At 39.4% G+C, this 23,281-nt stretch overlaps 1 protein-coding gene across 3 annotated transcripts in view; it reads right to left on the bottom strand.

Annotated features, from left to right (window-relative positions):
• ANO4 (anoctamin 4) overlaps nt 1–23,281 on the bottom strand; it is a 415,292-nt gene that overhangs the window by 166,137 nt on the left and 225,874 nt on the right. Inside the window, exon 5 of one of the 3 annotated variants that reach the window (XM_020982322.2) lies at nt 9,332–9,436. The exons of the other annotated variants lie outside the window; for them this stretch is intronic. Coding sequence (XP_020837981.1) covers nt 9,332–9,436 — 105 coding nt within the window. The remainder of the gene's footprint in view (nt 1–9,331; nt 9,437–23,281) is intronic. 3 annotated transcript variants of the gene reach the window in all.

The raw sequence follows: 23,281 nt of genomic DNA, 5'->3' as shown, positions 1-23,281 counted from the left end.
TGTAAGTACAAAGAATGAAACGATGCCCACTCCCAAGGAAATTCTCTTCTAAGAGGGGAAACAACAAGGATGTATAGCATAAATATAAAGTGAACAAATACAAATAAATACATTTCAATTGCCACTCACCATCCTTGTGACTTTCCAGACCAAAAGAATTCCTTCCTGCCTTCTACTCCCCTATATGTTGTCTTCCTCTATTAAAATGCAAGAGGCAGGTAGGTGGTCCAGTGGCTAACAAGCATGCTGAAGTCAAGAAGACTCAACTTCACACCTCAGACATTAGCTGTATGTCTCTGGGCAAGTCACTTAATCCTGTTTGCCTCATGTCTAAAAATGATCTTGAGAAGGAAATGGCAACCCACTCCATTATCTTTGCCAAGAAAACCCCAAACGGGGACACAGAGAATCAAGACATGACTGAACAACAACAAATTAAAATGCAAACTTCTTGAGAGTAAGGATTGTCTCATGTATTTTTATTTTCTTAATTTTTCATAGTTCCCAACACAAAGAGATTAAGTGTTTTTGTCTCCCTCCTTCCCCCTCCTCCTTCCTTCCCTCCTTCTTTCCTTCCTCTCTCTCAAGAAATATCAAAGTATTTCAATTAATTCTTACTAGAAATGAAGTCGGAGCAAATGAAAAATTTACATATAAATTTGAAATACAAAAAAAGAAATCTGTGTAGCATCACCCAAGATGAAATGTTTGTTTCAGAAATCATGGGATAAATAAAAATATTCTGCTGGATGCAGAAGCAAGGCTCTTCATCATCTTCCTACACTGGAGAGACTGCTTGGGTACTCTTAATCTTTCCATAATGATGACTTCTACAGTTCTGCAGAGGATGGTATATTCTGAGCTAGGCTAAGACCCATGAAGCATGAAGTTGCAATTTTGATGGCTTTCAACTGGGCCCTCTGCTTTAAACTCACAGCCATCTGATTTGAAAGGGAAATGAGACAAAGGTCCTTCACTTCTCCGTCATGCCCCAATGCTAGTGTCAGAATGTCATTATCAGGGGGGTGTCATTTGAGCACTCAGGGAAATCATTTCAAGTGGATAAATGACTTTATAACACTGTTGTTGACTGACATCTTCCCAATAGTTTTAACTGAGAGTGGAATTGTTGTACTGTCTATTCAACGTGGCTTTGTAGAACATGTGGACTAATGGAAGATAGGTGACAAGGGTTTGGTGACCCTTCGGCAGAAGACTAATGTCTTCCATTGTAGTCACATCCATTGTGCTTCTGATGGGGATCCATTAACTACAAAGTGTTTTTTTGGGTTTTTTCCCTTTAATTTTAGGGAACACTGATAATCTAGAGGGTGCCTACAGGACAATAAAAATATCAAAGGGTTTTCATGACATATAAGGATCAATTGAAATTACTGGGCTGCTCAGCCTGTAGAAGAAAAGATTCAGCAGGAACATGATGCTTTCTTCAGGTACTTAGTTGGTTGTGTGGTATAGGCATGAGATTTACTCTGGTTGGCCCCCGAGCACAAAATTGGGAAAACAGTTAAAAGGTGCAGAGAGGCGGCTCTCACTCATCATAAGGGAGAACTCCTTAATAACCAGACCTATGGAATGGGCTGCATCAGAAGTTGGTGGCTTCCTTCTTATTTAAGGAAAGCTTGGATGACTGCATGTTAGAGATGCTTGATGAGGCATGGGTTGGACTAGATGTCCTCTGAGTCCCCTCCAACTCTGAGTTCCTGAGATGCTTGGAAATCTTGATGCCAATCTATGGAGATTCAGCTTCCAGGTTGTAAGCCTGGCAACTACAGACATGAAAATTCACATTTCTTCTGGGGAAAAGCATCTGGTCGGTGTGATGCAAAGAGTGTTGGACTTGGGGTCAGCAAGGCTTAAAAGAAGACACTAGCTGTTGGCCCTGGGGATAGTAGCAGCACTAAACTTCCAGGGTTGTTGAGATATCAGATAAGATAAATCATATGAAGCACATTGCCACTTTAAGGTGCTATATAAAATAGCCATTAGCAACAGTCGAAAGACGAGGAGGGATGGAGCAGGGACTATGAAGAGGGGAAGAAGGAGGAGTATAGCTCTACAAAGTGTGCTTTCTTGACAGTATAGACTCTCTCAACCATTTCTCCTTCTCTTTAGCATATGAAGGCTTAATAGTTATACTCTGAGCAGGAAAGCTCTGTTCTGAGATTCTTTAAATGAGGAAGATAATGCATTTCTCTTAGGGTGCACTTTAGAAGGACAATACAGGTAGAGAAAGCAGTACATTTAGATGCCCAAGTGCTATTGTTGTAGCACAACTGCTTTTTGTCATACTGAAACATAGGTGTTAAAAAAAAAAAGACATCTCTGGTAGAGAGGGATCAAAAGTGGGAGTCTGGCCATACCGGCTGGGGCGGTACTGTCAGTCACAGAGTCACAGTTTCAGAGTTGGAAGGGACCTAGGCAGCCATCTGGAAAGGAATATACTGGAGCCAATTCCTACCAGCTATTGAAAGATGGTTGTTAAAATTTCAACAGGAGCATATTTATACCTCGGAAATAAGCAAACATCATCCACTGGGGCTTGACATATTGTTTTGCTGATTTCCAAGATTTAGGAAGTGATGAAGAAAATGTTAACAATAGGATTAAATTTAAAAGAGTTTCCTGCTTACATTCCCTGCCCCTGCCCCTGAGAGCTGGTTGTTAAACATTTTCAACACCCACCTCGCATCTAGAACACCTCCTACACAAAAGGAATCCCTGCTCTAACAGACCCAACAAGTGGTCATTCCACCTCTTAGTAATGGCCTCCAGGGACGGTAGAACTCTCTGTCTTCCAAGGTGGTCCATTCCACCTCTAGATAGCTCTTTTGTTGCCATATTAGTCAAATTAACTGAATAATTAATTCAGTAACAGAATGATTAGTAGTTAAGGTATTAGGCTTGTAATCAGAAGACCTGGATTCACATCTCCCCTCTGACTCAGCTGTGTGACCCATGGCAAGTGTCTTCATTTCTCCGTATCTCAGTTTCCTCATTTTCCTTACTCAGAGAATAAGAAGCACTAAAAAAAGTGAGGGAAGAATGGCTAATAGCAGTGTGATGTTGGCTTTGGAATCAGAGGAGAGGCAAAGGAATGAGTGTTGCCCGTCGAGTCAGAGGACCTGGGCTGGAATCAGAGGTCTGTCTGTTAATGCCTCCATAAGGGATAAGCCCTCTGGGCCTCAGTCACTCAGGCAAGCTGCTTCAACTCACTGGGCCTCAGTTTCCCTCATCTGTAAAATGGAAAGGTTGAGCTAGAAGGCTTCTAGGGAACCTTCCGGTTCTAAATCTCTGTATTTGTGATTTGATTGTCAACTCCCTGATAACACCATCAAGTACATAGACAGTTAGTGGTGCAAAGGATAAAAAACTAGTCTTGGAACAAGGAAAATCTGTATTGAAGTCTTTCTTCAGAAAAAAGGACCTTAGACAAGCCACTTCACTTCCTTGAAAGCTTTAGTTTCACCATGTGTGCAATAAGGTTGGATTAGATGACCTTTAAGGTCTCTTCTAGCTCTGGACTTTTGAGCCTATGAGTATTGCTGTAGTTCTTTCTTAGCATCAGACAGATCTTTGGATTGCTTAGATAACAAGGGACATAAGGAAGCTCATGTATGTACATGTGTACACAAATTTATATAGACACACACGTATTGCACACACCTTTACATACATGTGTATATGCATGTGTAGATATGCACGCATATATTTTGTCCTCATTTATCTGTGTATATGTTGTTTCCCCCAATAAGAAGGAAGCTCCATGAGGGCAGGGACTGTGTCCTTCTTTGTCTTCATAGCCTCAATGCCCAGCACAACAGTTAGGCCATAGTAGGTATTGACGAAATACTTGTGGAACTGAATTGAATTACTAACTTTCTTTCTAAATGGGTGAGACATGAGCTCTACCATAACAAAATGGACAGGCTTTTCCTGATCCAATGGACTGTGGACAGCATGTACGCTAAATGGTTAATGTGCAACAAGTCAACAGTTAGCATTAGGCAACATCTCCTTTGGAAAACGGAGAAAATTTGTCTTGCTGAAAATACAAACCAACAATAAGAAACATAAAGCCCAAATGAACGGTACCATAACATGAGGCCATGATTTAAAGGGGTTTATCCAATACATCAGTATGTTCATTCAGCTGTGGAAAATTACTTAAAACACTCCAGACGTTCTGATTTTTCTTTTGCATAAAAGTCATACATTTCTTTAATGTATTCAATTCTTTTAAGATAATTTCAATGAATTGCCAGTCTTTTCCTATTTCAACAATGAGGAATGTGTATGATGTTGATTAGGGACCGTGGCATGGGTACACAACGGTAACCTTGGTGATTTGGCCAAGGTAATTAAATCCTGATGGCAGCAAGTGTATGTTAAGCTCAGAAATGTTTCATTTGCTATATTTCTATTCTTAGGGTTGGACAGATCTCTGGGTTGCTGTAAATAACAAGGGACAAAATGAAGCTACTTTACATTTATATTACATGCAGTAAAGATGTATACAAATGTATATAGGCACATATGCACGCAGGCACACATGTATATGTGTGTGTGTGTGTGTATGCATACATTTATGTGTATATATACCTGTGTATATATATACACATCTATATGTAATATGCATGCAGGTGTATGTATGTATGCATATATGTATATATGTAAGTATATATGTATTTCCAGGAGTGAAAGGTGCCTCATTTAGCCATTCTTATGAGATGCTAATTCATATAATAATATTTTGAGCTGGAAGGGACTTTACAGCTCATCAACTCTAGCCCCTCATTTTACCTATGATGCGACTGAGGTACAGAGAGATTAAATAACTTGTCTAGGGTCAAACTGCTAATAAATGTCTGATTCAGGATTTGAATTCCATTCTTCTTGGCTTTGAATCCAGTATCTCATTCATCTAGATGGCTCATTAATTCTTATTAAAGCAGACAAACTCGAGAACTGGAGAGGCTATTCACTCCAGCCTATTTTTGAGTAGCAATCTCCTCCATACACCATGCCTGAGAGAATTCTCCAACTTGCATGAAGACCTAGAGATAGTGAGGAACTGACTACCTCAGCCGTGGCCCTAAGCAGTGGGAAGTTTGTCCACATACTGAGCTAAAATCTGCCTCTTTTAAACTTCATCTTCTTGCTCCCAGTTCTGCTTCTCGATGTGTCTCTAGAGCCCAATTCAAACAAGTCCAAATGCTTTTAAAAATTAACAAGCATTTTTATTTTTCCTCTTCTCATCTGCTGAAAAGAAAGAAAAAAAGAAGGAAGGAAAAAGAGAGAGAGAGAGAGAGAGAGAGAGAGAGAGAGAGAGAGAGAGAGAGAGAGGAAGGAAAGAAGGAAGGAGGGAAGGGATGGAGGAAGGAAGGAAGGAATGAGTGAAGACCTATAATACAAAACACGGCCATTTAAAACAAATTTTCATACTGGTTATCTCCAAAAAAGCATTTCCTGTTTTGCATGCTGGTCCATTCTCTTTCTGTCATAGGCAGTGTTCTTTATCAGTCCTCTGGAATCATGGTTAATCATTTCATTGATCAGAGTTTTCCTTCAAAATTGTTTTTATAATATTAATATTCTGGACTAACTTTTCTGAAGGTATAATATAAATTATTCTCTTGGTTATGCTCTCTTCACTTTGTACTTTGTATCCGTTCATACTATGAGCCTTTCCATATCTCTTTGTAACCATCTTTTTCTTCATTTCTTACAGCACAATAGTATTACATGACTTCCACATGATAGCTGTTCATACAGTCATTCAATGAAGGTAATAATAGTAATAGCTAGTAACTACATAGTGCTTCAAGGTTTATGAAGCACTTGAGATGCTATCTTATTTGACAACCCATGAGGTGGATGCTATTATCATCCCCATTTTACAGATGAGGAAACTGAGGCAGTCAAAGGTTAAGTGACTTGCCCAGGATCATGCAGATAGTAAATGTCTGAGGTGGGATTTGAATTAATATCTTCCTGATTTCAAATCCAACACTCATCCACTGTGCCACTTAGAAAATGGCTTAAGCATTTACCACATGCAAAACCCTTTGAAAACACTAATTGAGTTTTACTGCCTCAAGCTTTTTCTACTACATGTTACGCAACCCCAGTTCCTCTAACTAACCTCATATGGCATCAATCTGAGTGTTATCACCATTGTAGGTTCCCTCTGTAGGACGTGCTTCAGCTTGTCAAGGTCTTTCCTAAATGTGCTACAAGGAATTGACCAAGATAGGATGACCACCCCCTCTGTCCCAGATATCATACATCTGTCATTTAATCATTTTCAATCTTGTCCAACTCTTCATGACCCCATTTGGGGTTTTCTTGGCAAAGCTACTACAGTGGTTTGCCATTTCCTTCTCCAGCTCATTTTGCAGAGGAGGAAACTGAGGTAAATGGTGTTAAGTGATTTGCCCAGGGTCACACAGCTAGTAAGTGTCTGAGGCTGGATTTGAACTCAGGTTTTCCTGAATCCAGGTCTGGCACTCTATCCACTGAGCCACCTAGCTGCCCCTGTGTCTATTAGGGTAGGCTAAAATTGTATTGACTTGTCTTCCACGTCACACTCTTTACTCATGGTGACCTAGTAACTCTTGTCTGAACTCATATCTTTACTCTTCTCCCTTTTTACCATAGTAAGCAAGGCCTGCTGTTCTGCACTAACTTTTCTGAAGGTATATGAATATATATACATCTCTCTCTCTCTCTCTCTCTCTCTCTCTCTCTCTCTCTCTCTCTCTCTATATATATATATATATATATATATATATATATACATACATAGATAGATAGATAGATAGATATATCTATATATATCTATCTATATATCTATATCTATATCTATATATCTATATCACTGTCTAACATGAACTGATGCTTTTCAAAATTCAAGTTCAACATTTTAACCACTGTGTCAGGCTGCTTCTCTCTTCCAGAACTATTTAATATTAAATATTAAACACTCAGCACTAGGGAGGGAGGAACAGTAGAAAGAAGGAGGAAACCTCAGCTCAAATTCAGTCTATGATATAGTACATGTAAAACCTGGGGCAAATCACTTAAATTCGGGGAGGCTCTAGGCAAGTCTCTTAGATTACACTACATTGTTAGAACAGTTGCCAACCTGTACTTATGGAAAAAATTTTTATACCCAGATGAAACCACAGGTCTAGGTGACCTGTATCTCTCCCTACACACTTCATCCCCTCTTTGACACTCATAAACCCACACCTGATATACTGGTAAAACAAAATAAAAACCAACCAAACAAAAAACATAACCCTCTTTTCCACAAGAACTGCATGTTCTTATATATGAAACTCACAATGGAGAAATACAGAAATGTCTTGACCTCTCTCATCTCAAAGTAGCTGAGAAAAATAATACCTATAATTAGGATTAATTGATGTAAAATGCATAATGCCTATAATTAGCTAAGGCTTCATTGTGTCCCCACCCAAAGTTTTACCTTTATGTTCTTAAAGACCTGAAAATGATCCCTATTTTCATTTCTGGTGGAAAATTTAAGAAACATATGAACAATAGTGTAAATAACAATAGGTAATCCATCATCTGAACCAGGAAATTACATTATCTCTTAAGTCCTCACAAAGAAGCTATTTTTCTTCAAACTGCTATTAATTCAAGCTGGATTATCTTTTGGGGAAAAATTCAATTTCTCTTGTACAAATCAACCCAATACAATAGGACACCCTGACTGGAACCCTGAGGAACAGTTATTCTTTGGTGGAAACATCCCCTGTCTTCTTCTGAGAATGTTTCCTGTCTTTTACAAGATTAACTTTGTTCAATAGTATGCCATTAAAAGTTCCGTGTGATGGGATTTCATGGGAGGAAAGAACAAAGATACAGGAAACCTAGATTCAAGCCTTGACTTTGCCATAATTTTAGGGGAGATCTTGAGCATATCATCCTTTTATCTTTCTGAGCCTCAGTTGTTCCATCTGTAAAATGTAAATAAGGATTTACCCCTTAAAAAGGGGGTGCGGTGTGTCATCAATAAATATTTATTAAATGCCTTAAGAGAAAAATAACATAGATATAGAATGCACCATCATTGTCACTAAATCTTACCAGTTGTCTCCTTAAAAAAAACAAACAAACCAGAACCCTAATTTAATTCCTCATTACCACAGAAGGCAATAGGATACCATAGAAAGAGGCATTCCATCTCTTTGGGCCCCAGTATCCTGATCTGCCAAACTGGAGGGTGTAGGATGGCTTAGACGGCTTTAATGTCCCTTGACTCTAAATTCATGATACTATGATCCTCCTTCTCATCACTTTTCATCCACATACATGAATGTTTACTCCTGGTGAGCAGGAATGGTTTCATTCACTGTCTCTATGACCCCAGTATCTGGCCCAAAGCCTGACATACAGGAAGCACCGAATAAAGACTTGTTGACTGGTCAATGCCTTGTCTTCTTCCATTAGACTTTAAGTTCTGAAGCTTAATGATCTTTCTAATTCTCTAAGCCTGTAAGTTGTAGAGAAGATCTTGTGTTAGGAGCTCCTAACACCAATAAAATCACAGGTCCAGTCTCTTTCCCTACCTCTCCTGGTACTTAGCACAGTTTATTTTAATATTTGTTTAGTGTTTGCTGAATGAATAAACCCCTGACACATAGTAGGTACTATATAAATGCTATTAATAATAATAATAATGATGATACAGAGAGCTATTGTTGGAATCAAGAAGACCTGGCGTGTAGGTGCAGCCTCTAACACATATGGACTGTGTGATCCTAGGAAAGATGCTTAAGAACTTCTCAGGGCCCTTGATTGTTCTAAGATGGAAAGTTGCAGAAGAGGTGCCATTCTGTACTAGTAGGGAGAACTTCTTCATTAGGAATTCCCTATACCAAAGACATCACTGATGAGGTCCCCCTCCTCCCAAAACAAAACAGAGCAATAACCCAGGGAGTTCACCCTATAGATGGTATACATCCTAGTTATTCCACTGCTCAGATATTTGGAGCCCATTCAAAGGGCTGCAGGCTCTGTTAAAGTTTTTCCAACCAACCTTAAAGAAAATACAGACACGCTAATTGCTTAGAAATAATTCAATTTCATGAGTAAAATATCCATTTCACCAACCACCTTTCTGTTACAATGCCATTATCTTTTGTATTCTCTTCTTTCTTTTGGAGTATCTGGCCATCACTATACAAGTGCCCTGTCTTCATTTTCAAATTTATCTGTCTGTTTCAACATTTTGCTCTGGATTGTGCTTTAGTAATCAATTTAAAATGCGAGCAAAACTTACTTTCTTGTATTGCATTAAGAATTTCTGAAAAGTCCACATCACTCTTTGGGCCGTCAGTCTGCATTGGCATATCCAGTGGGTAACCTTGCAAATCCACCCGGCCTTCTAAAGAAATGGAAAACACGCATGGAGTTTGCAGTTGTTCCTCAGAGAGCCCAAGAGAGCCCAAGAGAGCATTTGGACTCCAAAGAGAAGCAAGTCAATCAAAAAAAAAAAGTGGGCTGGTTTCTAATGCCAAGGGCCCTCTCTAAGAGGTGACTTTATTTTCTTCCCTTTTTAAATCTACAGCACATTTACTCTCATTGAGGCTAAGGGCAAAAACTGTCTTCTTATAGTGAAAATATAGGTATGATTTAATCCCTAGGCCACCCACTTTATGAACTCAATTGTCACACTGCTTGGTATTTTCCTGTGGCAGTGAATACAGCAGGTTGGTGTTCATAAGGCAGTCAGGGATTACTGGTGCTAAAAAGGCAATCAGCACTTAATTGCTGAACAGCAACTTCTTTGTTTTTAGTTAGTGATTCAATAACCATAAAAATAAACCAAAACAAAGATCAATTGAAATTGTATGAATCACAGAATTTCAGAGTTGGAAAGGAGTTCTGAAGCCATCTAGTTCCATTTGTACTTTAAAAGCATCTCCTTTCAAATATTCCAAGCGATCCTACTTGAAGAAGCACAGTGAGGAAAAAACCACTTCCTCCTGAGGCAGTCCGTTCCACTTTAGGGACAGCTGTGATTGTTAGACTGTTCTTCTTTACACTTAGCTTGGAGACAGAATGGCATAGTAGATAGGGTACCAGATACAGATTCAATAAGAACTGAGTTCAAATGCTGCTTCAGGATTCTTGTTAGCTGGGTGACCCTGAGTAAGACATTTAACTCCTCTGTGCCTCAGTTTCTTCATCTGGAAAAAAATGAGGATATTGCCTTTATAAGGATCCTTCTAGCTTTAAACCTATGACCCCAAATTTGTTTTAATAATATTTCTAACCACTGCTACTAATTTTGTCTTTCGGGCCAACCAGAAGTCATCTGATCATTATTCTATATGTTGCAACATGACCACTCACCTCAACATAATTTAGCATTCAGTTCAGTAAGAGGCTTTGTTTTGTACATTGCTACAAGCCAAGACATGAAGAAGCAGCATCTGTACATGCAAATGGACTTCTCAATACAACTAATTTCCCAGAGACATGAAGAAAATCCAATCATACAACTGGTGAGGCTTTGGCCTTGGGGGCATCTTGTTGAGTTACCAGGGAAAGGAGGTAGAGGCTTTCTCATATGCTAGCCTGGTGATAGCCTCAGGATTTCATGAGAGGACAGACTGTTTTTTGGGTGTCTTTGCTCAAGAACTAGGGTAAAGGAAAGCAAAATAGGAATTAGACATGACTGCTATTTTCTCTTTCTTTCTTTCCTTCTTCTTTTTTTTTCTTACTGAATTCCAAAAAATACCATCACTCAGGTCAAGAAAGAAAAAATATGACACTCAGCCCTCTCTCTCTGTCTTCTACCACACATGCTCTTTGGATATTGGAAGAGAACCATCATTTTCTCCTGAATCTTTCTGGGGAGGCAAGATGGGTCCATGGAAAGAATATTAACGTTGAAGTTAGGAGACTCAAGTTAAAAAACTACCACTACTTCTTATTGTCTGTGTGATAACAAGTCATTTAAACTCCCTGGGTCTCAGTTTTCTTATCCATAAAATGAGAAAGTTGCACTGGATGGTCTCTTCCTGCTCAAAATGTATTATCCTCTCCTCCAGCCTAAACATCCACAATATTAGATAACATATGCATTCAGCTGTTAACAGCAAAAGGATGGGAATCAAGACCATGTAACTTATTATTGACTTTAAATGGGATTATTGAATATTTAATCATATGCAACAAAGGAGATGGAGGCAGTCTGGTGCAGTGAGGAGAGTGCTGGGCATATATTGTCAGAAGACTTGGGTTCAAATTCCACCTCTGACACTTACTAGTTGAGTGATTCTGGTGAACTTGTCATCTCTCTGTTTCTTTCTTTTCAAAATTTTTTTTTATTTTTAGGCAATTGGGGTTAAGTGACTTGCCCAGGGTCACACAGCTAGTAAGTATCAAGTGTTTGGTCTGAGGCCACGTTTGAACTCAGATCCTTCTGACTTCAGGGCTGGTACTCTATTCACTTCGCCACCTAGCTGCCCCCTAACTCTCTGTTTCTTAAGCAACTCTGTAAAATTTATCTCCTGAGTCATAGATGGTTAACTGAGTATGGGTGGTGAAAGGAGTTCTCACACCAGGAGTTCCTTACTGTGATGAAATCCAAACTCCTTGTTTGTGTAATAAGGGAAATAGAGTATGCCATTCCAATGGCACAAGACTTTGTCCAGACCCCTACCATATGTTTGTCTTAGGGGTCTGGTTTAAAACGGGATCCAACTTTTTTTTTTCCTATTAAGTGATTTCTAGCATCTCAGATAAGCAAGAGAAAAAAAATGTTCACAGGAAGCAGACCTGACATTGTAAAAGTGCTTCAAGAACTATTGAAAGTGACAGATGAGGGATTTCTACTGTGTCAGTGACCTAGCATGGCCAAACTTCAGGGCTGAAATAAGAACTATCCGGCATTAAGAATGAATGGGTGAATGCCCTTACGTCTAACATCTTTGCTTTTAGCCTCCTTGTTATAAAGCCAGCCTTTCTTTGGACTTCCTAATCAGGCACTCATCACTGAAGCCCAGACTAACAGCTGCTGGCTGCTGTTGGCACAGAGTAATCCTGTGTGCCACTCCACATGAGGCTGTTTCCACAGAGGTCAAGCGACCTTTATGCTTCCCAGTGAAAAATCTTGCCGGAAAATGCTCAGGAAAATTCCTGCTTTGATTACATAAGTTGATTGTATTAAACATAAAGAAGCTGAACATGATTTTTATTTTTTAAAATATTGGGTTTTCAGCATTTGCATTTGAACATATTAGCAATGAGAGACAAGTAGGTTGCTTGCATTAAACAACCATTTGGTGCTACTGTTTCAGAGTTTCTTCATTCCAAATTAATAGAATTTGAATATTTTTAAAGTAAATAAAGCAAACTTTTGAAATAACACATATGCCCATTATCTAGGCAGAAGAGTCATTTTTTAAAAATTGTCTAGTCATAAATGGATAGTTAGATTGATTTCAAAATCTACTTAATCGTACAATTCAATCTATACATTTGAAAGATGAGAGTATGATGCCATGGATTCAGGACTGATTAAATGATAGTAATCCCTTCATTACCCTGGCAAGTGTTAGAATACAACCAACTTAAGGGAAATCTCTCATGGAGTGACCCAGGGATCTCTCCTTGGTATTGTGTTGACCAATATATATATTTTTTTAATATCAATAACCTGGATGAAGGCAGAGGTGCCATGCTTATCAAATTTGCAAATGACACAAAATTGAGAGGGATGGTTAATGTACTGGATGGCAAAGTCAGTTTTCAGAAAGATCTCAATAGGCTGAAGCAACCGGCTAAATCTAAGATGAAATTTAATTGCGATAAATGTCCAGGTTCCACTCTACCTTCCTACCCTCATACTCAATAATTCCAGAAGCTTCCTGTGACCTCTATGGTCAAATATCAGATCTTCTGGCATTTGAAGATCTTCACAACCCACCCTCTTCTTACCTTTCCAGTCTTTTTACATCGACTCCTCTCCACTAACACTAACTTTGTGATCAAAACACATTAGCCTCCTTGCTCTCCCTCGCACATGACACTCCATCTCCCATCTCTGTCCCCCATGACTAAAATGCTTTTTTTCCTCACTTCTATCACTTAGCTTCATTGGTTTTCTTAAACATTCAGTTCAAATCTCTCCCTCTGAAAGAGACCTTTCCAAGCCCATCTCTCTGCCTCGCCCCACCCCACCCCCACTGGCGCCTTCCCCTTGGAGATTCTATTTTATAAATCTTGTGCATGCCCATTTCTTCATAGACCATCTCCTCCATTACAATGTAAGCTCTTTGTGGTCAGGTACTACAAGTACAAGACGTGGGTGGGTTGGGGCAGATAGAAATTTGTGTGGAAAAAGTCCTTGGAATGTTAATAAAATTGTAAACTCAATATAGATCAACAGCATAACCTGACTGCCACAAAAGCTAATCTACTTTTAGGTGGTTTTTGCATAGTGCTTGAATCACAGGTGAACGTCTCACTCTATTCTGACTGTGTCAGACCATACATGGAAAACCGTGTCTACTTTTGGCATCACATTTTAAGAGGAGCATTGGCAGATTAGATGGAATTCGTCTACTGGCTGGCAGATGGTATAATGAGAAAACTCAAAGCAAAGTAATATGAGGATAGGAGCCAAATCCATCGAATCTGGAGAAAAGGAGGCTTGAGTGAGAAGTAACAATTTCAAATATTTGAAGAGCTGGCCGTTAGAAAAGAGAGTAGACTTATTTTGCATAGCCTCAGAAGAAGACATGACAACAGTGAATTTTGGCTCAATAGAAGGAAAACTTTAACAATTAGAGCTTTCTGAAAAAAGGAATGGCCTGATGTGTAAGGTAGTAAGTTCTCTGTCACTGGAGGTATTCAAATATTGGGGAAGCAACTCCTGTCTCTTGGAACTCTTTGTTGTTGTTCAGTCATTTCAGCCATGTCTGGCTCCTTGTGACCCCAATTTAGGGTTCTCTTGGCAAAGATACTAAAGTGGTTCACCATTTCCTACTCCAGCTCATTTTCTAGATGAAGAACTGAGGCAAACAGGGTTAAGTGACTTGCCCAAGGTCACACAATTAGTAAGTGTCTGAGGCTGGATTAAAACTCATGAGGAGAGGCTTCCTGAGTCTAAGCCCAGTGTTCTATCTACTGCTCCACCTAGCTGTCATTTTGAACTTTATCAAATCTTTATTAACGCTGGTGCCTTTCACCTCTGCTGATTATTTCCAATTTATCCTGTCTATGTCTTGTTTGCATGTTGTCTACCTATTGTGATCTCCTTGAGAACAGATTCTATTTTGTGCCTTTCTTAGTATTTGGAGCACTTAGCACAGTGCCTGGAACATAGGAGGGACGTAATAAATACTCGTTGAGGGTACAGCCAAGATGGCAGAGAGAAGCTAGGAAGGTCCCTGCAACTCTTCCCAGTTTCCCTCAGAAACAACGTAGAATCAAGCATATAAACAGAGTCTGCAGTGACAGAACCCACAGAAAGATGGACCAAAACAATTTTCCAGCTTAAGATAACTTAGAAGGACTTCAGGAAAAGGTCCGTCTCACTTGGGTAAAAGTGGAGTGCAGCGTAGCACAGATGCTATCCAGGCAAGCCAGTGGGAGGCTCTTAGCCACAGCACAGATCAGCGACTGTGGCCCATCGGTCCTGGCTCAGCAGGCCAGCTGGGAGGCTTCTAGCACAGAAGGCACAACAGGTGTGACTAGGCTGCCCACCCCAGCACAGTGGGAAGCTGTAAGCATCTGAGGCCTCAGCGTGGAAAGCCAATGGCTAGGCCCCTGCATAAGATGCTTGGGCCAGTGCCCCTGTGCCCTAGGAGCAGAGTTCAACTTTAAAAGTCATGAAATAGGCTGAAAATGAGTAGAAAACAGAAAAGAGCCCTAACCATAGAAAACTACTGTGGTGACAGGGAAGATCAAAACACAAACTCAGAAGAGGACAATGATGTCATAATGCCTGCATGTGAAGCCTCAAAGGGGAAGATGAATTGGTCTGAAGCCCAAAAATTTCTCTTGGAAGCACTCAAAAAGGATTTTAAAAATCAAGTAAGAGTGGTAGAAGAAAAATTGGGGAAAGAAAGGATAGCTACGCAGGAGAATTATGAAAAAAGAGTCAACAGCTTGGAAAATAAAGCGCAAAAACTGAAGAAAACAACTTCTTAAAAAACAAAATCGGCCAAACTGGGGGAAAAATCCACTGAAGAAAGCAACTTCTTAAAAAGTAAAATTGGCCAAATGGAAAAGGAGGTACAAAAACTGACTGAAGAAAATAATTCCTTAAAAATTAGAATTCAAAAGAATGAAAAAAATAGGAGAAAAAATAAAATACATTGGAAAAACAACTGACCTGGAAAAAAGATCTGGGAAAGATAATTTAAGAATTATTGGACTACTTGAAGGCCATGATCAAAAAAAGCCTGGACAATATCTTGAAGAAATTATCAAAGAAAATTGCCCTAATATCATAGAATCAAAGGGTAAAACAGTCACTGAAAGAATCCACCAATCACCTCCTGAAAGAGATCCCAAAGTGAAAATTCCAAGGAATATTGTAGCCAAATTCCAGAATTATTCAGTCAAGGAAAAAATACTGCAAGCAGCTAGAAAGAAACAATTCAGATATCAAGGAGCCACAGTCAGAATTACACACACAACTTGGTAGCTTCTATATGAAAAGACTGGAGGGCTTGGAATATGATATTCCAGAAGGCAAAGGAGCTTGGATTACAGCCAAAAATCAACTACCTGGCAAAACTGAGCATAATCTTTCAGGGGAAAAGATAAACATTTAATGAAATAGGGGACTTTCAAACTTTCCTGATGAAAAGACCAGAGCTGAACAGAAAATTCAATCTTCAAATACAAGACTCAAGACAAGCATAAAAAAGTAAACAGGAGAAAAAAACCATGTTATTCAAGAAGATTAAACTGTTTACATCCCTACATAGGAAGATGATACTTGTAACTCTTGAGAACTATATCTCTATTGGGGTAGTTGGAAGGAGTATACATAGACAGAGGTTATGGGTATAAGTTGACTTGGATGAGATGATATAAAAAAAGTAAGGAGTGAAAAAAAGGATTCTACTGGGAGAAGAGGAAAGGAATAGACAGAATAGGGTAAATTACATCACATGAAGAGGTACAAAAGACCTATTACAGTAGAGGGAAAGAAGGGAGGGATGAGCATTGTTTGAACATTACTCTCACTGGATTTTACTCAAAGAGGGAATAACACACATACTCAGTTGGGTATAGAAATTTATCTTATCCTAGCAGGAAATAGGAAGGGAAAGGGGAAAGAAAAGAGAAGGGGTGCTGATAGAACAGAGGGCAGAAGGAGGAGAAAGGGGAAAGAGAAGGGGGGAGCTGATAGAAGGGAGGGAAGATTGAGGGAAGTGATGGTCGGAAGCAAAACACTGGTGAAGAGGGACAGACTGAAAAAAGAGAGAAGTATAAATGGGGAAAAATAGGATGGAGGGAAAAAAACCAGTTAGTAATCGTAAGTGTAAATGAGATGAACTCCCACAAAATGGAAGTGGATAGCAGAGTAAATTAAAAGCTAGAGTCTTACAATATGTTGTTTGCAGGAAACACATTTGAAGCAGAGAGATACACACAAAGTAAAGGCAAAAAATGGGAGCAGACTGTATTATGCTTCAGCTGAAGTAAAAAAAAAAAAGCAGGGGTAACCATTCTGACCTCAAAGTAAAAGAAAAAATAGACCTAATTAAAAGAGATAAGGAAGGAAACTACATCTTGCTAAAAGGTACCATAGACAATGAAGCAATATAAATATTAAACACATATTTATCAAGTGGTAAAGCATCCAAGTTCTTAAAGGAGAAGTTAAGTGAATTTCAGGAAGAAACAGACAGCAATACTATACTATTACCAGTATCAAAAATGAAAAGGGTGAATTCATCACCAATGAAGAGGAAATTAAAGCAATAATTAGGAGTTATTTTGCCCAACCGTGTGCCAATAAATTTGGCAATCTAAGTGAAATGGCTGAATATTTAAAAATATAGATTGCCCAGATTAACAGAAGAGTCAATAAACTACTTAAATAACCCCATTTCTAGAAAAAGAAATTGAACAGGCCATCAATGAACTCCCTAAGAAAAAAAACCACCATGGCCAGATGGATTTACAAGTGAATTCTACCAAATATTTAAAGAACAATTAATTTCAATACTATATAAACTATTTGGAAAAAATAGGCAAAGATGGAGCCCTACCTAATTTCTTTTATGATACAAATATGGTGCTGATACCAAAACCAGGAAGAGCCAAAACAAAGAAAGAAAATCATAGACCAATTTCCCTTGTGAACATTGATGCAAAAATTTTAAATGGAATACTATCAAAGAGATTACAGCAATTTACCATGAGGAAAATTCACTATGACCAGGTGGGATTTATACCAGGAATGCACGGCTAGTTCAATATTAGGAAAACTATCAGCATAATTGGCCATATTAATAAAAAAGTAACAGAAATCGTATGCCTATCTCTATAGATGCAGAAAAAGCTTTTGAAAAAATACAGCATCCATTTCTATTGAAAAACACTAGTAAGCATAGGAATAAATGGAATTTTCCTTAAAATAATAAGCAGTATCTATCTAAAACCATCAGCAAGCATTGTATGTAGTGGGGATAAGCTAGAAGTATTCCCAGAAAGATCAGGGGTCATTGTACTAGAAATGTTAGCTTTAGCAATGAGATGAAAAATAAGTTGAAAGAATTAGAATAGGCAATGAGGAAACAAAACTATCACTCTTTGCTGATGGTATGATGGTATGCTTAGAGGAACCTAGAGAATCAACTAAAAAGCTACTTGAAACAATTAACAACTTAAGCAAAGTTGCAAGATGTAAAATAAACCCACACAAATCATCACCATTTCTATATACCACCAACAAAGCCCAGCAGCAAGAGATAGAAAGAGAAATTCCATTTAAAATAACTGCAGACAATATAATATATTTGGGAGTCTACCTGCCAAGACAAACCTAGGAACTATATGAACACATTAAAAAACACTTCACACAAATAAAGTCAATCTAAATAACTGGAAATATATCAATTGCTCATGGGCAGAGCTAATATAATAAAAATGACAATTCTACCTAAATTAATTTCCTTATTCAGCACCATAACAAACTACTAAAAATGTTTTATAGAGCTAGAAAAAATAATAACAAAATTCACCTGGAAAAACAATTAAGATATCAAGGGAATTAATGGAAAAAATTCACAGGAAGTTTGCCTAGCTGAACCAGCTCTAAAACTATATTGCAAAGCAGCAATCACCAAAACTATTTGGCACTGGCTAAGAACTAGAGTGGTGGATCGGTGGAGTAGGTTAGGTACACAAGACACAGTAGCCAATGACCATGGCAATCTACTGTTTGATAAACCCAAAGACTCCAGTTTCTGGGATAAGAACCCTGACAAAAACTGGTGGGAAAACTGGAAAATAGTAAGGCAGAAACTAGGCACAGACCCACATCTCACAGCCTATACCAAGATAAGGTCAAAATGGGTACATGATTTAAACATAAAGGATGATACTGTAAGCAAATAAGGAGAGAAAGAAATAATTTAACTGTCAGATCTTGGAGAATGAAAGAATTTGTGACCAAAGATAAGAAACATTATGAAATGCAACATGGATGACTAATTACATTAAATTGAAAAGTTTTTGTACAAACAAAACCAATGCAACCAAGATTAGAAGAAAAACAGAAAGCTGGGAAACAATTTTTGCAACTAGTGTTTCTGACAAAGGCCTCATTTCCAAATATATATAAAGAAATGAATCAAATTTATAAGAATACAAAGTCATTCTCCAAATGGTAAATAGTCAAATGACATAAACAGGCAGTTTTCAGAGGAAGAAATTAAAGCTATCTATAGTCACATGAAAAAAATGCTCTAAATCACTGTTGATTAGATGGTATCCAGGCAAGCCAGTGGGAGGCTCTTAGCCACAGCACAGATCAGCAACTGTGGCCCATTGATCCTGGCTCAGCAGGCCAGCTGGGAGTCCTCTAGCACAGAAGGCACAACAGGTGTGACTAGGCTGCCCACCCCAGCACAGTGGGAAGCTGTAAGCGCCTGAGGCCTCAGAGTGGAAAGCCAATGACTAGGCCCCTGCATAAGATGCTTGGGCCAGTGCCCCTGTGCCCTAGGAGCAGAGTTTAACTTTAAAAGTCATGAAATAGGGTTAGCAACAAACCAAACAACTCTGCGGTGCCACCTCACACCCATCAGATTGGCTAGTATGACAGACAAGGAAAATGATGAATATTGGAGAAGATGTGGGAAAATTGGAACAATAATGCATTCTTGGTGGAGTTATAAACTAATCCAACCATTCTTGATAGCCATTTGGAACTATGCCCAAAGGACTATAGAACTGTGCATACACTTTGATGCAGCAATACCATTAACTAGGTCTATATCACAAAGAGATGATGAAAATGAAAAAAGACTCACATATACAGAATATTTATAGCAGCTCTTTTTGTGGTGGCAAAGAATTGGAAATTGAGGGGATGCCCATCAGTTGGGGAATAGCTGAACAAGTCATGGTATATGAATGTAATGGAATACTATTGTGCTATAATAAATGACGAGCAGGTGGATTTCAGAAAAACCTGGTAAGGCTTATAATAAACTGATGCTGAGTGAAGTGAGCAGAACCAAGAAAACATTGCACACAGTAACAGCAACATCATGCAATGATCAACTATGATAGACTTAGCTCTTCTTAGCAACACAATGGTCTAAGACAATTCTAAAAGACTCATGAAGGAAAATGCTAACCACATCCAGAGAAAGAACTATGGAATCTGCATGCAGATAGAAGTATACTATTCAAACTTTGTTTTGGTTTTTTCTTTCTTGTGTTTTTTCCCTTTTGTTCGTAATCTTCTTTCACAACATGACTAGTGTGGAAGTATATGTAACATGATTTTACATGTATAACCTATATCAGATTGCTTGATGTCTTATGGAGGGGAGATGGAAGACAGTGTTGGATAAATGCTGAAAATTATCTTTGTATGTAATTGGAAGAAAAGAAATTACTATTAGATTGTAAAAAAATACTTGTTGACTTGACTTATTAAACCTAAACACTGAAACTCCAGTTGTCAGAAGGTTTCATAGCTTAGTAGAGCCAAGTGACGCTCAAGGACTCACCTAAGAGAGCAATCCCATCAGCAAGCACTAATTGAGTGCTCAGTGAGTATATAGCAAGTATTCTCAGAGGAAGGAGAGGTGAGGGAAAAATGAGGAAGAAATTCAAGAGCACTTCTCCAATTTTGTAAGACCTTTTTCCACACTAGAAAATTCAGGAGGTTACATGGCATTTATAAAAGACTGGGGCATCTCTTTCTCAATACCCACCCCCAGTATTTAAGACCTGCAAAGCAAATGAATGAAAATATACAGATGTACACACACACACACGCATGCTCTCTCACACACACACACACACACACACACACGCATGCTCTCTCTCACACACACACACACACACACACACACACACACACACACGTCACCAGGATTTCTTTGCTTATTTGCAAAAACCAATGACTCTGCATGTATTGCAACGATGGCTGGTGGAGCATTCTGGCACAACCCACACCATCTCTCCTTCAGAAATGGTGGTTGCAGCTCCCATATTTATTAAGTGGCAAAATCTAACGTTGCCTGTGAGATTGATCTTTCTCAAAAGGGACTGTCAAAGGCTTTCACACAAAATTAAATTAATTGCTAAGTGAAACCAGCTGCAAAGTAAGCTAGACGTAAAGAGATGCAATGTTGAGGTTGGGTTTGATGAATAATCACTGGTGACTAATATGCAATTAAAGAGGGCACCAGAGGAGGATGAAAATTTCTGAACGTGTGCCCAGGCCACCAGCAGATGTCTGGCTGTTGCGCTTGAACTAAAACAAGTCTTGTGAATTCTTCCCTCCTCGTGCCCACCCTATTACACGGTTGATGCTTAGTACCGATAAGACTCATTCCCTGCCTGGGCCAGGTACAATTAAGTTCAACTCGATTCCATTGCATTCAGATACAAAGTGCCTTCCAATACACGGAAGGAACTCTATTTCAGCATCATGGATTGCATCCTTGAGAACAGCCTGTTCTAGGTGATCAAAAATGAAGGGTAGGCTATCCAGGGGCCCTAGACTCATTAAATGCTTCTGTGGCATTCTCCGAGCCCATCCGTGAAGATGACAGGATCATATACCTGCAGGGAGAAGGAAACTCAGAGGTCATCTAGTCCAACCCCTCACATTTTACACATGGGGAAACTGAGGCAAGGTGACTTATCCAAAGTCCAAGAAGTTTTGAGAGTCAGCCAGGATTGGAAACCAGGTCATCTCACTCCAAATTTATCAATGTTTCCACAACACCCACAGTTCAATCCAACAAGCATTTCCTAAACATCTCCTTGTGTCTGCTAATAACCAGGCAGATCAGGAAAATCCTGGTATAGCAGGTGGCACTTGTACATTTTACCAGAGGCTGGGGATTCTAAGAGCCAGAGGGGAGAAGGTAGTGCACCCCAAATATGTGCACATCTGTGCATGGAGGTGGGGGGTGGGATGTTGTTCAGAGGCAATCGCCAGGAGGCCCATTTGACCATAACGGAAAAAGCGGAAAGAGCAGAAGCATTATGAAGTGGGAAAAGAAAAGTAGGTGGGAGCCAGATCGTGGAAAACATCCAATGTCAGACCGAGGATGCTGTATTTTATCCTAGAGGGACTAGGGAGCCACTAGTGACTTTAAGAGAATGGTAGGTTCAGATCTCTACTTCAGGACCATCCAGTTGGCAGCCCTAGCTCCAGCCAACCGAACTGATCAAAATACCTGCTCCTCACGCCTGAAAAGCTACTCCAGCCTGGCTCCCAGAACGCTGGCTGCCTTTCACAGCGCCCTGACTCACAAATCCTGGTGGTCTCTCTCCCTGACAAATCCTGTCTATCCCGCTGTTTCTGCTCCCCCTCTCTCAAGGCACTGCCTCCTGCATGAGCTCTCCCAAGATCCTCCACCACTGGAACTTCTGGATGACCCACTCTTGTGGCCTGTCCCGGACTAGCAAATCTTTCAGGAATCTTCTAGAGAAAAAATTCGAGTTCACTGGAATTAGCCCTAGCACAGCGCCTGGCATTGTAGGTGCAATACGAGCCTACTGAAACCCAGTCTTCCTGTCTCTGTGGACACATAAGTTACACTCGCAGAGTTATAAATGGGCTTCCAATCTGAACCTCATAAATTCCTATAAATAGTTTGGCTTTGACGAGGAGTTTGTAGAATATGTCTCTATGACACAATGGGAATTCCTTGAGAGTAATGATCCTGTCATTCATTGTATCTGTATTCCCAGGGCCTCGCAGAGTATCTGGCACATAGTAGGTGCTTAATGTGGATGTGTTGAATTATTAGTCAATAATGTTTGTTGATTAACTGTATGGGGCATGCAGGGAGGACTAGCACCTTGGAAATCCCATTCACACACAAGTCAAGATATCACTCCATGATGTCATTGGTCCTCTTCAAAAACAAAGGAACACACCAGCTATGTGACTCTGGGCAAGTCACTTAGCCCCAGCTGCCTCATCAAAAAAAAACAAAAGCAAAAATAAAACCAAAAAACAACCACAACAACAACGTCTTTTTCAGTTTGGACCATAGATTCCACACCAGAGAATTAGCATCTATCTTGTCACGAACAGTGAGGAAAGGAACAAATCTGACCAAAGGAAAAGGCTTTATTCTACCCAGCAGGAGTTGTTTTCAAAAGAGATATGTAAAGATACGCGTCCAGAGGTTTGTCCATTGTTTTTCCCTGCTCCCCTCACTTCCCATGTTGGAGGTATGGTAAGGTGGAAAGATGACAGGATTTAGAGTCAGAGGGCCTGAGTTTAAATCCCCACTCTACAAGTTACTGTATGTGTGACTGTGGGCAAATCCTTTCCCCTCTGTGAGGCTTGGTTTCGCCATGTGTAAAAGGAAACATCTGGGGAAGCAGTGTGGTTATGATGGGAAGTTCTGCATTCAAATCCCATTCCTAATGATTGCTGTCTGTCTGATTTTGGGCAAGTCATTTAAACTCTCACGGCCTCAGTTTTCTGATCTGTAGAATGAGAGGTTTGGACCACATGGCTTCTGAGGTTCTTAAATCCAAGAACTTCCAG

The sequence above is a fragment of the Phascolarctos cinereus genome, unplaced genomic scaffold (genome assembly GCF_003287225.1).
Source record: "Phascolarctos cinereus isolate Bilbo 61053 unplaced genomic scaffold, phaCin_HiC Scaffold_1;HRSCAF=81, whole genome shotgun sequence".
In the NCBI taxonomy this organism is placed as follows: domain Eukaryota; kingdom Metazoa; phylum Chordata; class Mammalia; order Diprotodontia; family Phascolarctidae; genus Phascolarctos; species Phascolarctos cinereus.
This window is presented reverse-complemented; position numbering and strand designations above follow the sequence as displayed.